Raw genomic sequence first — 17,308 nt, forward strand, 5'->3', positions numbered from 1 at the left:
TTCAGTTGTGTCTGACTCTCTGCAACCCTATGGACTGTAATTGGCCAGGCTCCTATGTCTATGGGATTCTCCAGGCAAGAATACTGGAGTGGGCTGTCATGCTCTCCTCCAGGGGATCTTCCTGACCCAGGGATCAAATCTGTGGCTCCTGAGGCTCCAGGATTGCCAGTGGATTCTCTACCACTGAGCCACTGGGAAGCCTCAGGTACCAGCAGAAGAGTGAAATTAATGGTGTCTCTACCACACCAAGCACCTGGGACATTTTAAAAATGGAGTGGCAACTCCAGTATCTAGACCAATGTCATGCTGCGACAGGCTGATTCTACAATTCAGAGAAGCAAGTTTGAATCTGAATCTAAGAAAATGTAGGAATCCTGAACTCCCAAGACTTAACTAACTTACTTAATTTCCTGCAAAGGATGTGCTGTTAGTAAAGGGGAAACAATTCTCCAAATATAGAAAAAAATATACATGCTATATAGTACACATTCATATGTTCTGTCTGCAGTTTGATTTTTGCAGTTGACAGACTATCTCCGTGTGTGTGAGTGCTGTTACTCAGTCTCTTTATAATCCCACTGTCATCTTTATTCAGTTCTGGATAACAAAGCAGATTTATTTATTTATTTAGAATCTCTCTGTGCATTATTTTAACTTATTTAATCCTATCTGTGGCAGGTACTCACTGTCCTCTTCTATAAAATGAGGAAATTGAGGCTTAGAGAAGTTAAGTAACTTGCTCAAGATACACAAATAAAGTCAGGATTCAGGACCAAGGCAAGGACTATTTGACTCCAAAATCTCAGCTTCTACTGGGTTAAACTACGTTTGTGTCCATAAGTTATTTCAAAATGCCTTCTGTGTAAGTAAGCCACATGTCTTTTCTTAGAAGCTCTTGTAATTTCCATCCACATGGCATGTGCTTAATCATACTTGAAAATAAGGAAAGATGGATTTATTATTCCTACTAATTACCACTGTCAAGGTAATAAAAAAAATCCTGTTGTCTCATCATAATTAACTCATAGGCTAAAAAGGATTCTGGGACCCAAGTCCACTCTGTGGAGGAGTCTTACCCCCACATCACCAAACAATTCTCAGATACCAGCTAGGTGCCCAACAACTCAACCCAATTCTGGGACCATCTGTCAGGAGACAGCTTTAGATTCCACAGGCTGAGGGCTGGGTCCTGTAGGACTCCCCCCAACCCCCAACTTCAGATGCCAGATGCAAACCCAGATTATCGTGTGTGCTTCTGACCTACCAGCCGTGGATTAGTAATTCCCGTGTACCCCATCTTTGGGTTTGATTAATTTGCTAGGGTGGCTCACAGAACCCAGAGAAACATTTTACTTACTAGATTATGTGTTTATTATAAAAGAATGTCACTCAGGAACAGCCAGATGGAAGAGATATCCAGGGTAAGGTGCAGGGAAAGGGTGTCTCCTTCCCAAATCCCCATGTGTTCACTGACCCGTAAGCTCTCTGAACTCCATCCTTTTGAATTTTTATGGAGGATTCATTCCATAGGCATGATTAATTAAATTATGCCACTCATGACTGAAATCAACCTCCAGCCCCTCACTCCTCCCCAGAGATCATGGGTGAGACTGTAAGTTCAAATCCTCTAATCACGTGATTGGTTGTCCTGGTAACCAGCCCTCATCCTTTGGTGCCATGTAAATGTCACCCTATTGACAAACCCAAAGACACCTTAATCTCTCTCAGCACTTAGGGAACTCCAAAGGTTTTAGGAGCTCTATGCCAGGAACAAGAGATGAAAATCAAATATACGTTTCTTATTATAAATTACAGCATCACAGATGCCAACTGTAAGATAAGGGAAGGCCAGTCATTCAACAGCCCTGTTACCTGAAACTAGAGTGACTTGAACCTCCATATCCTAAAATATAGTGTATTAATGAAAAATCTGAGGTATATGGAGGTCAGCAGACCAGAAGATGATCTCCACTGAAAGACAGTTTGTTACAATTCCCAAGGGGAAGGGCTATGACACTAGGAAGCACCAGGGCCAGTCAGGAAGAGGAAGGAGAGGGTAGAACTGTGGGCAAAAGCCTTTATTGTCATTTCCATGGAAGGAACAGGTGAGGCAGGGGAAACAGGCTTAGAACCTGCTAGTTTGAGTACTTTCAGCAGGCTCTGGGCAGAAGAGGCTGTCCCTAGTTGTACGTGGCCCTGGAGCAATCAGGGCAGGGGGATAGTAGTCCCAAATATGGGAACTTGATAAAGGAGGTGGTTGGGGGTGGGGGCTCTGGGTTGGCTGGTTGTTATTTGAAAATCATTGGTGGGCAAGTTTACTATATCTAGGAATAGCCTAAACCCAGGAGCTAGAATCCCATGAGGGTCAGCAAGACCCTAAGATATCAAAACATCAGAAAACAGAATATAAAAGATATAGTTAGTATACTCTAGCTAGAGGATTTCCAGCTCTTCTAAGTTGGGAAGGGCATTCAAATCTAACCATAAGCTAAGGAAAATATCCAAAGCTAATTCAGCTGTAAACGATGGACATGGGTCTTAATGCCATGTAAGAGAACCTCTTGCATGCAGAGGAAGAACAACAAAAACAAGGCAATGTGTCTCTCTTCCTGCGGTGCAGATAGGTTCATCTGCACCGTTTCTCTAGATTCCATGTACATGTGGCAATGTACAATATTTGTTTTTCTTTATCTGACTAGCTTCACTCTGTATAACAGATTTTAGGTCCGTCCTCATCCCTACAAATGACCCAATTTCGTGCCTTTTTATGGCTGAGTTATATTCCACTGTATATATGTACTACATCTTCTTTATCCATTCATCTGCGATGACCTAGAGGGTAGGATGGGAGGGTGGGGGGGAGCACAAGAGGAAGGAGATATATGTATACACAGAGCTGATTCCCATTGTTGTACAGCAGAAACTAACACAACATTGTAGAGCAATTATACTCCAAAAAATAAAAGTAAAAGAATTTTAAAAATAACAAAAACCTAAGATACTGGTAATGACAACTGAAAGATCAAACGCAACTATCTGAGCCTAGACTGTATGGGTTAATTTTAAGGACTTGTCCCAAGCCAGTGCTTCATAAGAGGACATAAAAGTTCAGCACCCATCAAACATTACAAAAATATTATTTTTTTTAAATCCAGTTTATTAGCAAGTTACAGTCTCTACACTAGTGTATGCAGTTCAAGTGCATGCACACATATATACAGATAGTAATAGCTTGCCGAAATGTGAGCTCAGCATCAGATACCACCCACCCCTCCCCCAACACACACCAAATCACAAATTCTCAAGTCTGTGTTTAGTGGGTCCAAGTTGACACAGCTGAAATGGGTCGTTTTGTTTTCCTCAAAAGCACTGAGATATACAAAGACAAAATAAAGTCAAACCTGCCCATTTTGACCTTACAGCTTCCTTAGGACCAGAAGCAGTATTTTCAAATCCAACAGTGCTGTTTACTCCAGGAAATGTTTTCCTCATAGTCACGGCAAAGTCAAACACCACAGTATCTCAAATTCCAGTAAACACTTTATTCTCCTCACTAATGTCTCAAAACCTTTGGTAGCAAAAGCCTGGAAAAAGCCCTTTGGCAATAAACATGAATATTTTACTAAGGGTACAGAGAAGCTACAAAAGGATAAAAGTTTCTGTTAACTGAATTGGAGTATTTTTCTTTGGTAGAATCCCCAGACAAACTTGAATAAATTATACACAGTGTCGATAGAAGTAAAAGAAGTAGTCTGTAAAGAATTTCCCGGCAAAATAAGGGTCCGTTGAACAGTCAGCTAAGTCCTGTCAGAAGGGGAGTGGGGGGAGAGAATGATTAATGTAAGAATTAGTTGTAATTAAAATTATCTACTTATCTGTTTGGAGAAGGAAATGGCAACCCACTCCACTATTCTTATCTGGGAAATCCCATGGACAGAGGAGCCAGGTGGGCTACAGTTCATGGGGTCTCAAGAGTCGGACACAACTTAGTGGTTAAACCACCACCACCACCATTTACCTATCTAGTTATTTAATGGTCCATTTCTTTCTCACTGAAAAGAAAAGAGAGCTTACCGGTGCAGCTACCCGGAAATGGTACCCACTGTCGAAGAGTGGGGCTACAGGGAGGCTCCAAATGTGCTGATATCCCTAAATAATGAATGAAAGAGATCCATCAGATAACTACATTTTACCCTTCGCTGGAAAAAGCCCAGGCTGAAAAGCATTTCCTTGACTGCAGTAGGAGAGGCATTTGTGGCAACAGTTTTGATGGTGTTGCTGGAGAAGTCTACAGCTTCCAAAGGATGCACAGAAGATGCTGAACCAAATCCTGTGGCTGGGGTCAGCAAAGCGAAACTGACACGTGACTCATGGCATCTCTCTCTTTGTGAGGATCAGAGGCTGTGCCACCATTATAGATGCACTTCTGCAACGCAGAATGCCGAGGAGCTGGAAAATGTTACCTGTGTCATCTCCTGGGAGACTTCCTGTTGATTTTGCATCCCTGTGGCCTCTGTTTTACTACGGAAACACACATTTCCAAGGGTGAACTTGCACTGGAAGACTATCAGTGGCTCTGTTGTGCTTCAAGAGACAAAGGAAAGAAACGGCAAATGGAAAAACAGTTATCAGCTCCCACAGGCTACACCTTGAGAAGAAGAGGGTCTTATGGGAGCATAACTTGGAAATCCATTCAAAGTTCCGAATAGGCCTGTTATTATACAAAACTCATGAATGCCAATATACTAGTTCACATCTCAGTATAATAGAAAGAGACTCAATCTCAGATGACTACTGTTGTTGACTAAATGCTTGTGTCCCCCACCCCCCAAATTCGTACGTTTAAATCCTAACCTCCAATATGATGGTGTTAGGAGGTAGAGCCTTAAGGAAGTGACAGCTCCTGATGGTGGAGCCCTGATGAGGGGGTGAGTGCCCTCATGAAAAGGACCCCAGAGAGCCCTCTCACCCCTTCTGCCATGTGAGGACATAGAGATAAGACGGCTACTTATCACCAGGAAGTGGGCTCTCATCCTACATCAAACCTGCCAGTGCCTTGACCTTGGACTTCCCAGGCTCCAGAACTATGAGGAATGGTTTAAGCCACCCAGTATTATATAGTAGACTGGAACTGACTAAAACTAAAACTAAACTAAACTAAAACTAAAACTGAGGTAACATACGACAGTCTTGAAAATCTAATCTCATGACTTAAGTAATTTCAACATTAGAACTTCTTATCTCCATAGATTTTAAAAATAATTTTGGGGTACATATCCCTTCTCTTTTCCCTGGCAGCTGAATTTACTTTCATCTGATATTTCCAGGATTTGAAATTCTGCAAAATTCTGGTCTGGATAGGTCTCGTTTGAATCAGAGAGGCAGACAACACAGGTATGGGTGTGGGGGTGAGCCCCATTAGGAATGATCAGTCCTTAAAGCTATCAGAGTAGAAGACCTGTCAGAAAGAATGGTTCTTCTCCAGAGGTTTGCCTGGGAATCCTCATAAGGAGGATGAGGTCCACCTATCTCTGGGACAACCTACAATCTTGGTTGAGTATATGTGTTACTTTAAGATCACCACTGTTAGAAAAAAAATTATTCCTAAAGCCCAATTTATGGTGGGAGACCCAGTTTCAATCCCCTGGAGAAGTGAATGGCTACCCACTCCAGTATTCTTTCCTGGAGAATTCCATGGACAGAAGTTACAAGTAGATCCCCTGGAGAAGGGAATGGCTACCCGCTCCAGTATTCTTTCCTGGAGAATTCCATGGACAGAAGTTACAGTCCATAAGGTTGCAAAGAGTTGATCACCACTGAGTGACTAACTCAGTTCCAGTCTACTATACAATACTGGGTGGCTTAAACCACGGACATTCATTTCTCACAGTTCTGGAGCCTGGGAAGTCCAAGATCAAGGCACTGGCAGTGGTTCAAGATGACCTTCTCCACTTCAAGGGATATACCACTTCAGCTTCCTTCCTTCCATTGAAGCGAGGGACAAATGAGGAAACATTGTCCCAGGCAGCTCAGAGAGTGCTAGAGAATAGGACACTTAGCTTTTGCTCTGCCTTGTCATATGGTGGATGCTGAGTCATGAAATTTTAGCTGCTTGAAAAAGACCATTTCGAGACAAGCAGTCGGCTTGTGTTATTAGCTCACTGTAGAAGCAAAGTTGATGAAAGAAGGAGTATGAAGTCTGAGTGAAACAGAGGAAGAGACCAGAGTGGAGTGGGAGGAAATGATGGAGGAAGAATAACAGAGCTGGGGAAGCAGAGGGAGAGAGGGGAGGACAGAGGAAAGAGAAAGAAAGGGAGAAAGGAAAGAGAGAGAGAGGAAATGTGGGAGGAACAAAGGAGAGACTAACGTCAAGAGACAACCACCATCTTCACGGTGAGTACCTCGCTTCATAATGTCTGTGAAAGTCTTCTAAAGAACCATGATTATTCAAAATAGCTGATAAAATAGATTCGAGTTTTGTGATTTTGGAGGAAAGGTAGTCATAATGTGAAGTGCCTGCTAAGTGCCAGGACGGGGCAGTGTTCTTACGGGTCTCACCTCACTGGGGAGGCAGGAAAGTGATGGTCGAGTGGAAGGGCTGATTGGAAGCCCATCTCCACCACTTATTTGCTCTGACTTTCAGGACAAGCTTTTTGACCTCTCTAAACTAAGTGCTCCCATCTGAAAAATATAAACTAGGAAAAAACACCAACCTCAGAGGCTTGTTGTGAGGACTATATGACCCAGTAGTAAAAGTGTAGCGTGTCTGGCATGTAGTCTGCGCTCAGCAAATGGTAGTCATTAATTTTGCTATTATTATCACTGATTCTCACAGAGGCTCTCCATGTTATGATATAATGTGAAATTCATCTTATAGATGAATAAACAGTAGTTCAGTGAGGATAAGTGGTTTTTCCAAGATTACAGAATTAATAAGTGACGGAGACAAAATCTGAACCCTGGTCTGCCCAGCTCCAAACTCTGACTCCATTTTTTAACTCCCCTGGGGGAAGTGGATGGTGTCTGCATTAGCATTGCTCCCAGGAGCTCCCAGAAATGTGCAGCCCCCCCATCCAGGGAACGTGCTATTACTCTAGCTCCCCCCCCAATTCAAAGGGACACAGCCAAGGGCAGTCGGCAGCCTGAGACCATCAAATCCAAGGTCGGGCTCACTTTGCAGGTGTGAGCATACAGCCCAGAGGCTTTCTATCCCTTGGAAGAAGCTTGGAAGGTCCCAGGCTTCATTTTGAAAATCCCTCCCTCAAACTGGCCCACCTCTCAACCCAATCGTCATTCTTTAACTGAAAACTTTCTACTTCCTAAATTATTAATCAAATTGTGAGGGAAACTCAGGCTTGGTATTCAGATAATAAAAACAGAATTATCTTTTACAGCTATGAACTTACTTGATTTCCAGAGAGAATTTGACATTGGTGGGTGTGTACTTATTAACAGGAATATGGTAGTTGTAATTTCCAGACCTAAGTAAGGGAAAAAATAAAATCACAAATCAAAATATGCAGGGAAGGATTCAGTCTTTTTTCTATTTGGTATACTACATAAACTGTGAAATATTCTATGTGATAGATACAGAAAATCAAGTTTAACATGGCACAGTTTCATGCTTTTCAGAGATATACCTGTCAGATTTCAAAGTGATCTCTGAAAGAGATCTGAAAGATCAAACTCTATCAAATATACAACAAACAGATTCATGGTTTCTCAGAATACACAGAAGAAATGATGGAAAGTCAAATCCTCGACCAAATGCACAAAACTAAACCAACAGGAAATTATTTCAACTTCCCTTAAGGAGACAGAGATTTCAGAAAAAAAATGAGGCAAAGGCCTCAAACTTAACAGTCCCTCTGGAAAGAACTGGAAATAATAACTACCAGCTTTGATACAGTAAATCACTCCATTTTAGACAACATCAGCAGGAAATACCAGGTACTTTAAAAAATGTAATCAAGTAAAATTAGTACAGTCCTAATTATCATTGAGTAATGGAGAAAACCGCAGGATAGAAATGCTTATACAGAGATTCCTCCCACCCTTGGGGAAGGATGGTTGGAAAAAGGGGGAGTTCCTTTGATTCATATTGTAATGAAAACTCAAGCAAAAAGGCACATTATATCTAATACAAGTTCTTATGACCTTCCTATCCCTTGAATTATATACAGAAATAAAACCAGATAAATGGGGGAAAGGGCCAGTCATTTTAAATTCTCTTTAGTGAATACTAAACCGAGTTGTTAAAAATGAGAAAGCAAAAATAAAAGCAATAGATGTGAATTGGGATCAGGAGGACTTTGTCCTACCAGAGGAAGCTTAGTAAATAGAAGTTTCCTACTATGTGCCTCCCAGTATCTATGTGCTTCCCTGAAACCCAACTACTTAGGTAGTAAATATCCTCATCTTACAGATGGGAAACAGGTATGCAAGGAGAATGAACTTCTTGTCAATTGGAATTTGAACCCAAATCATCTTACTATTCATCATCACATCATTCTACCAAACCAATGAATGTCTGTCTCTGACTTTTTCAGGCTCACTGAGCCTCAAGTTCTTTAACTTCAAAATAGAGATAAATAATACCAACCTTGTATGATTTTGTGAGAATTCAATGAGATAATGAATGTAAAGGTCATAAACAAATAATAAAGTGTCATACAGGTTATTTTCAAAGATCAGGTCCAGGAAATTCCTCAGCGGTCCAGTGGTTAGGACGCGTGAACTCTCACTACATGGGTTCAATCCCTGGTCGGGGAACTAAGATCCTACAAGCTGTGTGGCACAGCCAAAAATGAAAAAAATATGTACAAAAAAATTTTTTTTAATAAAAGTCAGGACCATCAGCCCGAAGCTTAAGCTATATCAAGCTTAAAAAGAAATAAGGCTGAGAGGACTTCCCTGGTGGTCCAGTGGATAAGATCCACCTGCCAATGCAGGGGATATGCATTCAACCACTGGTCCATGAAGATTCCACATGTGACAGAGCCACTGAGCCTGTGTGCCACAACTACTGAGCCGACGAGCTGTAACTACTGAAGACTGAGCACCTAGAGCCTGTGGTCTGCAAAATATGCAGCCTTGCCTTTAACCTAGCAGGCTGAAATATGAGCAGGCTTAACTAAACCAGTAAATACTTATCAAATAAAGCCTCTCCATTCTTAACACCTTCAACTTGCATATTGTGTTTACTGAAGCTTCTGTGCTTGCCCTCTCTGCTTCTAGATTCATCATTACCTTGATGCTTGTGATACACAAGAGATGAACGTTGCTGTAAACTTTTGCAATGCCTAGATTTTTTTCCTCTTAACTGAAAAGGTTAGGATACGCTCTACTTTTCCAGCAATTAAAATAATGATATCCCTTGTTATTAAAATATATAAATATTAGCTTACTCATAACTCAGAGCCATCAGTAATAATGTCTTCCTTTTCTATAAAATTAACTAACAGCTCTGTGCTTATGGTATGTGGCCTCTGAGAGCTGCCCCCTAAGCTTTTTGCTCTGCACTTACCCATTAAACCAGGAGACTGTAATCTTTGGAGCCATGGCTTATTGACATTTGCTAATACCAACCATTTTACGATTCCCTCGTCCACCATGTAACAAATGTGTTTTCCACTTGAGGAGCCATGTAAGCACACATCGATTTTGCCATGTAACATCAGCTTTCATTCCAATCTCCAAAGCCCTGAGCCCTGAATAAATTCCAGAAACAATGGGAGATAGTGGGGAGGCTTACACACCCGCACTGGAGTCTTCTACTGCAATACCGCCGATCTATTATTTGCTGGATTTCCATAATCTGAATAGAACTGATGGTTGTATCAATCCCTGAATTGAGAAGAAATAAAGAAAGTAAACTCTTCTGCAGAGGAAAACAGCATTGTGCTCCAGTGCAGGCTCCAAATTACAGAATGTGAAATAAGGGTTTTCTGAATAAATGGATTCCATTTGCATTCAAATGTGATAAAAAGAGAAGGGGAGAAGGCTTTTGTTACTGTTACAGTAAATTTTAAGAAAAATAAAAAATAAAAACCCAGGCTCCAATAGATAGCCCCATAACATCCAAAAGAAAACCTGGATCACTGAAGTCCTACTAAGTTGAAATTTATTGAAAATGGACAGTGCAATGGGATATGTGATCTGGCCAATAAAGAAAGATTTTTTATTTTTTTTAGAAAACAGAAAACCAACAAAAAACTTAGCAGAAAAATAGAAGAAGAGAGCAGGAAGTTCAAATAAATTATTAAAATCCATGAAGATCAACCACAAATGCCTAGCAGTATGCAACCTTTTCCAATGCCTGCTTAATAGTTAGGTTGGCATTGATTACAAAAAATGTAATCCCCACAGGTGTCTGGGGCAGAGTACAGCCTCTGTCCCTGGGCCTCTCTCCAGTATCACTTTCATAGCTTGCTGCTACTCTGCCTCGCTCCACAAAGCCAAAGAAGAGAGTCACTTCATTGTAAACTTACAATCACTCCTCCAGCCAACGTTGGTTTGTGCCTCTGCTGCCAAGAATGATGTGCTTCTGCCTGTTGAAGAGGAAAAAGTCTGTCAGTCTTAAAGCTTGTTCAGGATGAGAAGAAACCCAGTGTGTGCCCTAGCTTGTCAGTCAGTTGAGTGTCCCCCACCCTTTCTCTCTCTCAGTTTTCAACCCATCACATCCCTATGCCACTATTTGTTTGTTTGTTTGAATCAATTTGTCTGTGCCAAGTCTTAGCTAGAGCATGTGGGATCTAGTTCCCTGACCAGGGTTCAACCTGGGCCCCGTGCATTGGGAGCACAGAATCTTAACCACTGGACCACCAGGGGAGTCCTCCCTATGCCATTTCTTACAGATCTAGTTTATTGTTGCCCTTCTCCAAAAAGCCACCTGTTTTGGAATGAATTAAAGTCCTCCAAATTTTCACACATGTAGCCCTAAACTCCTGGTACCTCAGAACGTGACTGTGTTTGGAGATGGGCCTTTAAAGTAATAATTACATAAAGTGAAGCTGTTAGGATGGGCCCTCATTCAATTTGAGTGCCATTCTCATAACAAGAGGAGATTAGGACATGAAAAGCCTTGTGTGTGTGGAGGAGAGAATTTGCAAGGGTACAGAGAGAAGGCATCTCTCTACACCCAAATGTGAGCTTCTGGAACACTGCCTCTTGTTCACTCTTATATTTCCACATTTGACAAGGCCACACTCAGCTGTGATGCTCAATACATATTTGTGGAAGGATAGAAGGGGGACATCAAGAAAGAGGGAGGAAGAGAGAAGAGAAAGCCAACCATGTATCTTCTTTGAGCCCAGGAGTGGGACTTCAAGGAATCAGACCTGGTAACCCCTGAATCTTGAACCTGTAGGTTCCAGAACTGTGAGAAAATAAATTTCTATTGTTTAAGCCATCTAGTCTGTGGCATTTTATTTTGGCAGTTCCAGCTGACTAAAACACCATCCCAAATTAGATCACTGTAGCTCAGAGCTCCAGCCTTTCCAATGGAGGGTGTATTATTATTATGCTGTGTGTATTGTTACTGAATCCTCAAAGTGGTGACCGGTTAGTGATATCTTCTCTATCACTCTACCAATGGGCTATTGTCTCTGTTTTGTTACTTAACTTTCATGTATTTTTGCCCTTTCTCAACACCTCCAGGGCTTCCCTGATGGTCCAGCAGTTAAGACTCTCACTTCCACTGCAGTGAGCATGGGTTTGATCCCTGGTCAGGGGAACTAACGGAGAAGGCACTGGCAAGCCACTCCAGTACTCTTGCCTAGAAAATCCCATGGATGGAGGAGCCTGGTAGGCTGCAGTCCGTGGGGTCGCTAGGGGTCGGACACGACTGAGCGAGTTCACTTCCACTTTTTACTTTCACACAATGGAGAAGGAAATGCCAACCCACTCCAGTGTTCTTGCCGGGAGAATCCCAGGGACGGGGGAGCCTGGTGGGCTTCCATCTATGGGGTCGCACAGAGTCAGACACGACTGAAGTGACTTAGCAGCAGTAGCAGGGGAACTAAGATCCCATGTACTGAGCAGGCAGTCAAAAGAAAAAAAAAAAAAAACTCCAGAATAGGCAACCTCTATTAGCATTCTTTGGATTATCTATAACTCCAAGCATAATATGATCCACACAAGAAAAAAGAGAGCTTAAGCTTCCCAGGTGGTGCTAATAGTAAAGAACCCACCTGTCAATGCAGGAAACATAAGAGACATGGGTTTGATCCCTGGTTTGGGAAGATCCCCTGAAGGAGGGCATGGCAACTCACTCCAGTATCCTTGCCTGGAGAATCCCACAGACAGAAGAGCCTGTTGGGCTGCATTATAGGGTCTCACAGAGTCAGACATGACTGAATGGACTCAGCACACACGCAAAGTAAAAACTGAGCTGAAGTCATCTGAGAAGAAGAATCAAATCACTGGTGTGGGGCCAGAGTTTACTGATGGGGAAAGAAGCCAGGGGAGTGGTTTTGATCTGTCAGAGCCAAAAAGGCATTTTAAAAGCAATTTTGAAAAGGTAACCCATTCAGATAATAGTTCTTGCTGCTGCTGCTGCTGCTGCTAAGTCACTTCAGTCGTGTCCGACTCTATGTGACCCCATAGACGGAAGCCCACCAGGCTCCCCCGTCCCTGGGATTCTCCAGGCAAGAACACTGGAGTGGGTTGCCATTTCCTTCTCCAATGCATGAAAGTGAAAAGTGAAAGCGAAGTTGCTCAGTTGTGTCCGACCCCTAGCGACCCCACGGACTGCAGCCCACCAGGCTCCTCCATCCATGGGATTTTCTAGGCAAGAGTACTGGAGTGGCTTGCCATTGCCTTCTCCAATAGTTGTTAAGGCTGTGAAAAAAAAAAGTGTATCTTTTTAAAGTGGATAGTGAAAGCCATCATTCAGTGAGTTGCTAAGCTAACCTCACAAAAGAATTTTAAAGTGTTTTCAATAATTTGTTTAAATTTGCAGATTTTTTCAAGTAAATGTCCTCTTAATTGCAGTCCTTCATTTGCATTAAACAATATCTATGATTTTCAGTATAATTTTGGGCAAAACCCAAAGACATTAACCTTATTTAGCAAGAGATATAAGTTAATACAACATGTTCTGCTTTCATAGGAATGAAAAAGAAACAAGTGTGAAACTAGTTTCTGTATGGAATTTCAGGAGAGAAAGCAAAGCTAGTGTGTATTCCTGAGTGTCTCTGTCTGTCCTGGTTAGTACTTCTTACATGAAGTGGAAGGGCTGGTTTACTTATCCAGTCACCCAACCGTGAGCTTCTGGAACACTGCCTCTCATTCACTGTTGTATTCCCGCATTCGACAATGCCAGTCTCATCTGTGGTGCTCAATACATATTTGTGGAAGGATAGAAGGAGGGATGTCAAGAAAGAGAAAGCCAACCGTGTATCTTCTAGAGAAATGTTTTCTCTTCCACACTCAAAGGAGAAACCCCTAGGGGCTGGGTGCAGAGGGATGCTGGGGGTAGATGAAGAAGCTGGACTTTTTCATCTCATTAGCAAGTGGGAGTGAGACAACTGGAAGGCAAGGCCAGTTTGCTGAGAATCTTCCCCAGTGTGATGCTTCTCTTTAAGAACAAATGGACCTTAATATATACTGATTTTCTAGAAAATTAAATATTTATTTCCCTTTACATATAAATATACGTGCTATCTAAAAAACCTCAAGATTACTTGGATTCTAGCTCTTCAAATAATAATTTTCAAGCACATGTCTCCTGCTATGAGTTTTGTTTACGATTACTTCCATAGAAGGCTAATTTACAAGGCAAATAAGGCATAAAGAGAAGGGGAAACCAGACTTACCTATCCTGTTTTTTTTCCTTACCTTTTGTTCTATTTTCCTGCCGAATTTGCAGGAAAATAGCTCATTTATAAAGTCTGGCAGCAGAACTACAGCGTTGCCTTATTTACACAGAAGCGTGTTTCTGCATTCCTGGAGACATAGAACCCTAGATAGGATTTAGCTTCTGATGGGATTAGGTATTTTTTAACGGTAATAAAAAGGTGAAGTTGAGCTTGCAGCTTAGAATTATGAAAATGGCTTTTCAAAAGCAGGATTGGAAATAAGAAATTTTAAGTCTCCTATAAAACACCTCTACTTTGTCACTTTTCTGAGGCAAGACTGTTCAATTCTGAAAGGTTGGCTATTGGAAAACCATAAATTCTCCTGTAGTCATACAGGAGTAGCTCTCATTTTACAAGAGCCTTCTAGCAACATTCCCTATAAACTTAATATACATCCCCAATAATTTTCATTGTAAAGTTGGAGATATATTTCACAATCAGCAGATGAGATCTCCCCATAAGCTAAATTAGAAACTTCTGGAGAAGAGAGATTTAAGATGGTGTCCAACCAAAGCATATCCTGTCATGGTAGAATGTGTCCATTGCATTACTTGTAAAACTGTACTGATGGCTGAGTCCCAATACAGCCTCTTGGATACCTTTCTCTTCCCTGATTGAAATAGACTCAGGCCAAGAAAAAGTCAATAAGCCCAACCAATCCATGACTGAGTCCTTTAACACAGGGAAACATTTCCTTTCAACCACTGGCTCTTCTCAGAGGTCTGGTTTCCAAATCAAAGTAAGCATGACTTACAGATGTTTCTTGCTGTGTGAGATTTTAAAAAACTTTACCAAATCTAAAATCTGTAGAATTCTGTTGGTGCTTTTTAACTTTTCAATATCTAATTGAAAAGGCAGTTAACTTTTCAATATCTAATTCTGTTGCCTATTTAAATCTTTATTAGTTCCATAGATTAAAATCTACTCCATCATACTCAGTTCCTCAGAATATAAGTTGAATATTTTGAAGTACCTGCTTCCCACTTGTTAGTTTTACTCAAACCTTTTATTAAGTATGGGAAGAGGGGATATAACCTTTATGAAAGACACTTTAAGCAATCAACTTAGGCCCAAAGGAAGAATAATGGCTTGAGCTCAACATGTCATAAAAATGCCAATTTCCCTTTGTTTATTTTACTAGTATTCTTACTCTTCAGAAAGGAGGCTCATAAGTGTGTTTTGGGGCTTGGTAAACTATGAGATATTACTCCACATCCTACTGAGGATTATTCTACATTTTTTTAATTGAAAATGTATTTGTAAATTTGTAGTTGGTCTTAAATGCCCCAGAAACACCTGGTTGAAACAAATATTTGCCTGACTTTCTCCTCTGTTGGATTAGAAACTCTGGTGTTACATGGTTCCCTGGACAGAGCGGGGAGATGGAACATCAGCAGAGGGGAAAATGCCTTTCTTCAGACGCCCAGAAATATCCTGAAGTGGGAACGACATCTCACTGGCTATAGGCACACAATGGAATACTACTCAGCCAAAATAAGAATAAAATAATGCCACTTGCAGCAACATGGATGGACCTAGAGAGGATCATACTAAGTGAAGTAAGTCAGAAAGAGAAAGACAAATACCGTATGATACCACTTAAATGTGGAATCTAGAAATATGACACAAATGAACTTACTCGTGAAAGAGACTCACAGACATAGAGAACAAACTTATAGTTACCAAAGGGGAAAAGGGAGGGAAGGGGAGAAGAGATAAATTAGGAGACTGGGATTAAAATACACACATTACTGTATGTAAAACAGATAACCAACAAGGACCTACTATATAGCACAGAAAGCTATACTCAATATCTTACAACAACATATAAGGGAAAAGAATCGGGAAGTTATATACATATGTAACTAAATCATTTTGCTGTACACAGACTAACACAATCTTGTAAATCAACTGCAGTAGTAGTACTGTTAGTCGCTCAGTCGTGTCCAACTCTTTGCGACCCCATGGACTGTAGCCCACCAGATTTCTCTGTCCAAGGGATTCTCCAGGCAAGAATACTGGAGTGGGTTGCCAGGGGATATTCCCGACCCAGGGATCAAACCCATGTCTCCTGTGTCTCTAGCATTGCAGGTAGATTCTTTACCATCTGAGCCACTAGGGAACACCTAATTAGCTGTATTTCCCTAATTAAAAAAAAAAAAAAAAGGTTATAGGCAAAGGGGAGGAGGCATAGGGCACTGAAATTGCTTTCTAGAACCACAGAATAGACAATTTCTGCATCTTCTGGAGTTGATCTCGGGTAGATGCACACACAAGCCCAAATAAATAAAGGCTGAATGGTGGGGATGGGCACCTAGATTTTTATTTCAACTTTACTCGTGATTCACTGCAGAATCTTAAGCAAACTTCTAAGCTTCTGTTCCATCAGCGTAAAATGGATAAGCTGGTACAAATCAGAGATCCTCCTGACCTGGAGACTTTGGAACCCCAGGTGACTGCATAAAGGGGTCTGTGGTGTTGGTTGTGAATTTAAAAAGTAACATCTCTCCCATAGATACATACCACCTTTCAAATGTTGCTGTTAGATTAACAAAAACAATTCATTTGAAAGCTTAACTGAACTTATAGTTACATTCTCCCTCTACATATGAATACTTGTACAGTCAAATAATTGTAAAATCATAATGGATTCATAATGTCAGGGTCAAAAAATCACCACTGGATTCTGTAGTGACCTTCTTATAACTCTAAATCCCCCAGAGTTTATAGGTTTCCTGAAGGTGATAGTAAACAGAACATTTCAATCCTTTCCATTTTTTTCTCAAGTAGAAAGAGAGAAGAGGAAACAATTGCCCAGTGTGTCAGAGAGCCTGATAAAGCAGAACTTCAACTCCATTCTTAGCCAGAGAAGTTGACTCTGTGTCTAGGAGGACACAGTCAGATGCTTGGGGCAGATCTTCTCTCTCCAGGAGTCTCTCCAGTGTTTCTCATCACTATGGAAACATAAGGTGAGCAGACATTCATTGTCCCAGAGCAGAGAGCAGCAAACCTTCATCTGGTTTGATAAGGTCTGCTCTTCCCAGTCTCCCCTTGATGGGAAGAGATGGTGGCTATAGGAGTGAATTTGCACAAAAGTCAAAAAACTTTTTGGAAGTGAAGATTGGGCCAGTGTCCAACCTCTTTCTGTTCAGGATCCATGATTATCCAACTCACATGAATGAGATGGTTTCATCTGAGCACTGCTCTCAGAAAAGGACACCAAGTGTCCCCAAGGTGGACTCCCATGGTAAGGGAAAATTGACCAGCCACAAGGATCCATGTGCTCTAAAGATGAGATGAAGGTTCTGGGGGATTTTTGGGACAGTAATGGATTTTTCCATATTTAAAACCACTGAGGATGTGATGACTGAAATTAATTTTTTTCTTTAAAATGAACTTTCATCTTCATTCTATAGTGATGTATCTGTTTCCAAGTTCAATCAAAAATT

General features: G+C 41.2%; 1 protein-coding gene across 1 annotated transcript in view; it reads right to left on the bottom strand.

Moving 5' to 3' along the window:
* Window positions 1-3,182: 3,182 nt before the first annotated feature.
* The window catches only part of MYRFL (myelin regulatory factor like), a 123,829-nt gene continuing 109,703 nt past the window's right edge, over window positions 3,183-17,308 (bottom strand). Inside the window, exons 20-25 of the mRNA XM_055394799.2 lie at window positions 10,491-10,550; window positions 9,759-9,846; window positions 7,407-7,481; window positions 4,464-4,584; window positions 4,075-4,149; window positions 3,183-3,804 (exon numbers count right to left, since the gene is read on the bottom strand). Coding sequence (XP_055250774.2) covers window positions 3,718-3,804; window positions 4,075-4,149; window positions 4,464-4,584; window positions 7,407-7,481; window positions 9,759-9,846; window positions 10,491-10,550 — 506 coding nt within the window. The 3' untranslated portion in view covers window positions 3,183-3,717. The remainder of the gene's footprint in view (window positions 3,805-4,074; window positions 4,150-4,463; window positions 4,585-7,406; window positions 7,482-9,758; window positions 9,847-10,490; window positions 10,551-17,308) is intronic.

Source organism: Moschus berezovskii, chromosome 6 (assembly GCF_049115385.1).
Source record: "Moschus berezovskii isolate FMDL1 chromosome 6, NW_MosBer_1.0, whole genome shotgun sequence".
NCBI lineage: Eukaryota > Metazoa > Chordata > Mammalia > Artiodactyla > Moschidae > Moschus > Moschus berezovskii.